The 7,394-nt window shown below is 41.6% G+C and overlaps 1 protein-coding gene across 1 annotated transcript; it reads right to left on the bottom strand.

Annotated features, from left to right (window-relative positions):
- Positions 1 to 1,994: 1,994 nt before the first annotated feature.
- LOC114616580 (glutamate receptor ionotropic, delta-2-like) lies at positions 1,995 to 7,038 on the bottom strand. Its single transcript, XM_028762014.1, has 2 exons — positions 6,802 to 7,038; positions 1,995 to 4,412 (listed from the first exon to the last, which is right to left on the bottom strand). The coding sequence occupies exons 1-2, from the start codon at positions 7,012 to 7,014 to the stop codon at positions 3,990 to 3,992; spliced, it is 636 nt and encodes a 211-aa protein (XP_028617847.1). The 5' UTR covers positions 7,015 to 7,038; the 3' UTR covers positions 1,995 to 3,989.
- Positions 7,039 to 7,394: the final 356 nt, after the last annotated feature.

Here is a 7,394-nt window from a genome sequence, read left to right as displayed (position 1 = left end):
TAGGATGGATTGCTCTAGGTTGAGTTACTCAGGGTCCAAAGGGGCTGCTGTGGATTGGGGGTGAGATATCCTGCCATTTCAGAAAAGCTGTGGGGTGGCCTGTGTATCCTGAATTTCAGTATGGAGAAAAGACAAAGGCCAGTGGCAACACGTCTAGAATTCCTAACAAGCATGGGCCCATCTCTCTGCATTCAACCACCATGCACTACAGCATTCACAGAACAAGTTCTCTGTGCATGCTAACACGACTGAGGGAAACTTATCAAATCTACTATCAGTGATGGCTTTAATTACTTTTTTTTTCTGTTACTGAAGTTGCTTCCACCCAAGGGAGCGTATACGTGCTCTGCTAAAGGAGTTACTAAAAGGACATCTACTAATGTGTTAAGGTGGTACTCATGACCATCACTCTTAGCCATTCAATAGCGCCTGGTCAAAAGGCTTAGATTGGCTATAAGATTTTAGTTAAGAAATAAAATGACTCAAATTTTAGCAATCTCATTTCAATTTATGTGCTTACTGTCACACAAGCTCTTAGCCCTGCCTTAGTTATTATTCATAATCCAGAATGCATTTCACCAAATAATTATGACTATAAAGTAGCAATAACTTGCTCTTCAGCCAGAATAATAGAACTGGAAAGCATGAGTGGGTGAGTTAGTCTTTTCATCTTCTTTCTTTTTAATTAACAAAGCAAAGTACCATTCAGAAAAGTCTAGTTTATAATAGTATCTTTTCAGGTGCTCCTAACCCTAAGATAAAGGAGATGAAAAAACATCACACAATTCAGAAAAGAATAAGTTGCCTATAGGGAGATATAGCAAGAAAGGAAGCCTCACAATTTTCTTTGTATGTCTGATTGGTCGTAAAAGTGCAGAAAACGTGCTGACTCACCAGTAGATGAAGTAGGACATGTAAGTGCAATGAAGTCACTTGGGTATAAAGTATTTGTATTGCAACAGCAAGTTTGATCTAAAGGGCAGAGCAGGGCAAGCTCTGGCTGAAGGAGCTGAGACTAGACAGAGAAGGAATTCCTTCTACCGAAGCTGTGACCCTGAATAGAGGAGGCAGCAGGCACTTGAGCCCCACCTGGTGACTCAGATGGTTGCATAAGACCCACACGAGCAAGGAAAGGACACCAGGGTGCACTTTGTGGGAGGAGGAGGTGTGACACTTGGGTTTCTGACTCTTCCCTATATCCACGGCCCCTTGGGTGAGTACTTGGGTGAAGGTGATGGACGCACAGCAGAGCCCAAATCTCAAAGCTGAAATTCCACAGCAGTTTCAAGTCTTAAACTGTCAAGCATTTGGGTAAATTAACAGCTTCTTAGACTGTCATGTTCTCACAGAAAAATTGAGAGACAGAATCTGTATTTGTAAAGTCTCTCCTCCTTCCCACATTGAAAAAGCATTTTGATGAAATTTTAGAGTAGAGTTTCATCGGAATGCTATTTTATAGGCATATATCCATTGAGTTAAATAGTAGAGGGACTTAATCGTGTTCAAATGTAGAAATAATAGTGTTTTAGAAATAATTTCTGAATCTAAATAAAATTTCAAATGAAAAGTTTTGGCATGGTGATTATTTCTTGAAAAGCCAAGCAATTTTTAGTAAGCGCAAAGTTTAAGAAATACCCTCAATTTTTTCCTTTCTTCTTTGCATGTTACAAATGCTTATTTTGCTATTAATACTGCAGCTTTTTTTCTATAAAGCAGGACAAATTTCCCCCTAAAAGTGATCACATAGACATCAATGAAGAGAAACAAAAATATTTTTGGTTCAAATAGTCTTGACTATGAGATTAGCTGTCTTTGATAGGCTTAGCATATCTTTAATCATCGTTTCTAGAGAGCCCCTCACGTTGGTGACCTGCTAATTAGAGTAGATGTAAAGTAGACTTCAGTAAAGTCAGTGTTTTTGGGAGGTTCAGATAGATCAGTTGGATCAGTATCTTTTACTTTTATAGTTAAGACTTCAATAGTATGAGAGCAAGTTTAGAAAACATTTTTATTAGACAAATTATGTAGACAAATTATACACAGAAAGCTCTGCCACTCATAATTGAGGCCTCCAAAATGTTTTGTGTACTTGAAGAATAGGCAATACATCAAAATCAGCCTATTTCCAGTATTGTACATGGTTAACAGTTTGTTGATAGCTGAAGTCACTGCAGCATCTGGGGTGCCCCTATACAGCTGTAAAGACTTTTCTGTTTGAAAATCAGAGTTGTAACTGAGAACATGAATGTCACAGGGAAACAAGGTGTGCATGCACCGCGGGACTCGTCACCCTGGAAACAAAGTGGTTTCTCATGATAAGACCATTTTCTGCCTGACACAGTAGACAATATTTGAAGATTTAGTACAAAAACAGTGACAGTACAAGATGCTCCCCAGAAACAGAATTAGATCAAAATAGAATACATTTTAAGAGTATATCTCTTAACTGCTCCTAAAGCAAATCACATAGGCTGGATCCTCTAGCAACCCTAGCCACAGAATGAGTGAGATTAAAGTAAGCATACGGCTGCCTGAAAACACAGGATAAACTCCTGCTTCCTACTTACCACGTCGAGTTTAAGGATTACAGATGAAGCTCACTCTATGTTTCTAACAGATAAGAATGCTACCTTTAGAGGATTGTGCACAACGAGGCACTGGTTTTTGCTCATCGCCCCTGCTGACACACTTGGCACTGATTTTAAAAGGACAGGAAACCTCAAGTGGGTAGAAGAGAGGTTCAGATGAGAGCCCAGGATGGTTGTCACATATTTGCTGTAGGGTGATGTATGACACATATAAGGCCACATCAACACTTGAAGGGGCTTCCCCTCCTCCCCAGCTACAGTTACAATGATTGGCTTGCAGCTTTGGAAGAGGAAGTTGAACCTACCATGATCTATAGTTAAACTCTGCTCTCTGTGCTGTGTGTGGGGTTCGACTAATGACATTTCCCATTTAGATAATTAACAAAAGGTAAAATTATCAAGGTTAGCTTTATACACTGCTGAGTAGTGAACACAAAACCTATTCAAATGAGTACATCTAGGAACAAAGATGAAATCACCCTGGATGTTTTAATAACAAAATTATAAAATAGTCTCTTGGCAAACAACGCAGGTCAGAATGACATTAAAGCAACCTGCCTCTCCAACTGAAAAGGCCTCCGGCGTTGCTGTAGCTCCTGTACACAATGCTTGGTTTTTAAACTAAAGCTTTATTAAATGAATTGCAATAGCAATGGCTGCATTTATATATATATACACGTTATATAGGTGCATATATATGTATATATGAGATACTAAGTTATTTAACACAATAAAGGCCTTTGCCATATGGTAAAGTTTACTGTACATAAGAAAAAGTTTGAATACTGTACAATCACATGAAGGGGGTGGGCACTGCTGCAGTGCGAGGGGGGTTTTAACTGTAGTCTTGACTGGCAGATTAATGGCTTTTTTTGTAATCCTACAAAACTGCATTCTCATATTGCGTGGCCTGAATGGTCTTCAAATCATTTCACAGACACCGCGGGGGTTGCCTTTGGTCCACAGTTAAAGGACACTCGACAGCAGTGAAGGATTTTATGGATGCGGTTGAAGATGGAGAAAGACTGAAGTTATTGCAATTAGAGTTTCAAAACAGAGGAAGGGTGGGTGCATGGGAGCCCTGTGTGCAAAGTCAACCCTGCAAGTGTTCTCAGTGACTCAGTGCCCAGTCCCTAGACTTGAAGTACAGTAGATGAAAAGCAGACTAATAGGATCCTAGAATACTATATTCTTGGGGAACAAGTTGAGTAATGAAAAAAATGGAGGGTGATAGACAGAGAGAGGGAAGAAGAGGAAAAAAAAGTAGAGTAAGGGAGAGAAAGAACTAGAATTGTTTCTAATTATCCTGATTTCTTTTAAATAAAACACCACATCCATGTTAGTCCCACATTACAGTTGCTCCTTTCGGGGAGTCCTAGGATGGGCGGAGCTGTCTGCTGCTCATATGGACGTGCCTCGGTCGGGGTCATTGCCCAGATTGAGCCCCAGAGTGGGAGTAGGCTGATAAGGAATAGATGACATTGTTTTGATAGGACTCCTGAAAAAGCCCCCATTAGGGGCCCTGTGCCTAAAAGGGCCAGTTCGGTGCTCAGGCACACTGCCGAAAGCGAAACCAGAGGCAGCTTTTGCTGAGAGTGTGCGGCTAAGAGTCTGGATCTGTTCTGGGATGAAGGTGGTGGTGGTGATGTGAGTGTTTCTGAAATCACTGATCTGCTCCAGGGCTTGTCGTGTTGGCAAAGTGTCAATGTCCAGAGGGGTCAAGTCAATTGACGAGGTGGAAAACTGTTTATGGGGGCTGTCGTCATCTGTGCACAAGCTATTTACACGTCTATGGAGGTGCTCCAGGTCAATTTCCTTGTCATCCTGGAGATGAAGAAAAAGAAAATAAGGATCTCATCAGTACTAGCTTCCATGGTTTAAAAAAAAGTCGTTCAGCAAACATGTAATTAACTGAACTTTGGGGCATATTCATTTAGCAGATATTGACTGGGCCCCTAGCATGAGCCAGGCAGGCATTGGGCTGGTTTCTGGGAATATTGTCAGGGCTTTGAGATAAAGTATCTACAAGAAATACTTTGCTTGCAGCTGGGGCTTTAAAATGAGCATAGGCTACATGCAGCTACAAAGACACCAAACAGGCTCAGGCAGGGACAGGCATAGAAGGTCTCTCCTCCACTTCCAGTTCCAGTAACTCCGCTTAACCCTTGCCACCCCATTTTATACATGCTTCCTCTTTCAGAGTCTCCTTCTAAAGGATGTTTTGATCCATTCTACAATTTATGCCTAGACTTAAATTTTCCATTCTTAGTTGAGAGAGATATACAATGTGTTTCTTTGTACTAACTTGTCAATGACTAGTAAAGTGTTGTTTCCTGCAGCCCAGAGCTATGTGGTTCTTGAGAAGGAGTCAGCACAAGAGACTTCTTGTCAGAGCAAATATGTATACCCAGTACCTGCATCTGGTCACTGTGAGGTCAGAGGGTCACTTAGAGATCCCTTAAAGTCAGGACATGTGAATAAATTCCTTTAACTGAAGGTCAGTTTTAGACTAAGTGGGTATGTTTGTAAGAAGTTTTATTTATTTGCTTTTAGAAAGGCAATAAAGCCTCAGAGTTTCGGAGAGAAATCCTACCTGCAAACCCCTTCAGAGTTAAAAAAAATAGAATTGAGAAGAAATAAAATTTCCTTTGTGATATTTACAGCCAAGGTAAAAAAATTAAGTTGATGGGTTGTAAAAATGCCCATTAGTCATAAGAGGAGAAAATAGTTCTTCACAGAACCTGGAATGGACATCAGAAATTAGAGTAGGTATCTGTTTTCCCACCACACATGCAGTACTCTACAGCGAAAACTGCTGGGGTTCACAGCCCTGTTTCCCCTTCTTCTTTCTCATTTAAGATCCAATAAAAACATCCATTAATGCAATATTATTACTGAGACTTCAGAAGGCTGAGATGTATAATTTTATGGTTCCCACGGCAACCGTAATCTAGACATCCATCAACATCTCTAACAGTGCAAACATTTAATATCTTCTGTAGTAATTCAAAAATAGGAGCTCATGAGCCCTTCGTTTCGAGAGTCTGGAGAGTGTTGAGTCTCAGCTACAATCTGCATTAATGTGGCCTTTTGCTTTGGCTAGATGTCAGCAAAGAAACCAATATGCTTACTCTACAAAGAAGACATGCCAATAAACCTGATTGGCTTTTACCTCAGTCTCCACGTAGTGGGATTGTACATGATCACTCACACAGCTATGCAGCAAGGTAAGCAAAGCTGCTCTTAGAAACGGTACCGATCTACTTTGCATCTAAGGAGCTACACGGATCCTTAGACTGTGCAGACGAGAGTGTTTGAAAGGCAACACTACCGCGCAGACATGCACATACAAATGAGAGATCATTTTTATTTGTACATCAAAGCCAATCTTCTGCGGAGTTCCTTGTGCATCAGTCAGCCCAGGGGTGGGCAGAAAGTTTAAAACTTTCTTTGAAAATGATCCTCAAATCAAACCACTGAGCAAATTCAGGTTGCTTTTCACATCGACTCTTCAAGCTTTTTTTGTTTGTTTGTTTTTATTTTTGTTTCTTTATGCTAGTGTTTTTTTCTGGTAATGGATACATCTCACATGCCCCTTTCACTAAGGTATTATGTACAATTCTGCAAGCACTCTTACAGATAGCTCTACAAACTTGAAGATGGCCCTGGAGTTAAGCCAATGACACACTCAGGGAGATGAACGGAATCCAGAATGATTTGGTGATGTGAATTGGGCACACTTGGGATCATGGGAGAGCCCCAGACACACAGTTATGCCTCCAGATCTTCTACATACATGGAAGCAGTGACTTGTGATGGAGAGAAAGGTTACTGCTGGGGTCTTCTAGGCCTAGTCTTTAAGACACAAATTTATCTACAACTTAAGGAATCGAAAGGAACTGTTAAGTGTCTTTACTAATTGGGTCAACAAAATCATAGCCTTGAAGGATCATCAGTATCTAGCCTGAGACTTGGCATTTTAGAGCCTGCTACTGGACAGGAAACTGTCAATCTTACAGACATTACCCTTGCGCTTCAATCACCCTGAGAGCTCTAAAAGAGAACTGGCATTGGCTCGCCTTTCTGCTTCCCGCATGCTTATGTTGAATCTTCAAAGAAAGCAGAAAGGGCAGTTGCCAATGTTACCCCTTTCTCTCTGGAATCATAACCACCAGATGTTCCGAAGCTCTATCTGGGGCCCAAGTTCAAGTACCTCTTTTGATGGGACCCGGGAACCTTTCCTCCGGCTCCACCATGTCTCGAGGACGGCTATGAGGCAGGAGAGCACAATTCCCGCGGCCAGGATACAGAACACGCCTGCCAGGCTCTTGATGTCCAGGGCTCCTCCCTTCTGCTTTGCATCTACTGAGGAGTACAGGTCACACTGGCCATTCTTAGGCCACCATTTGTGCTTGAGGATGTCCATGTCGCCACTCTGCTGCAGCTCCAGGATCCTAGGGGTGGAGAAAAGAGTGCGTGTGACTTTAGCCAGGGCAACTGCCTTGTTCATAACCTGAATGGTGATGATCGTCCCTCTAGAGACGTTTGTAAGGAGGGTACTGGGAAGCCAATACGTGGATTTTCTTCTACCTTGTCTTTCTTCCACCCTCTCTCCCTTCTCTTATTATTTTACTTTCATGGGAACTCCAGTGGCCCCTGCCCCAGGTTTTAAAAATTATATTTGGGAGGTGCTGTTCTGATTTGATCTGTCACTGATATAGATCTGCTCCCTTTTCCAGAAGAGTACTGAACGTAGCTCCGGACCCTGGTGTTTTTATGAAGAGCCCTTGGCTGCTTCTAGCCAAA

Source organism: Grammomys surdaster, unplaced genomic scaffold, assembly GCF_004785775.1.
Source record: "Grammomys surdaster isolate TR1022 unplaced genomic scaffold, NIH_TR_1.0 332585, whole genome shotgun sequence".
In the NCBI taxonomy this organism is placed as follows: Eukaryota; Metazoa; Chordata; class Mammalia; order Rodentia; family Muridae; genus Grammomys; species Grammomys surdaster.
Note: the sequence above shows the minus strand (reverse complement) of the source record. Positions and strands in the feature narration are given on the sequence as shown.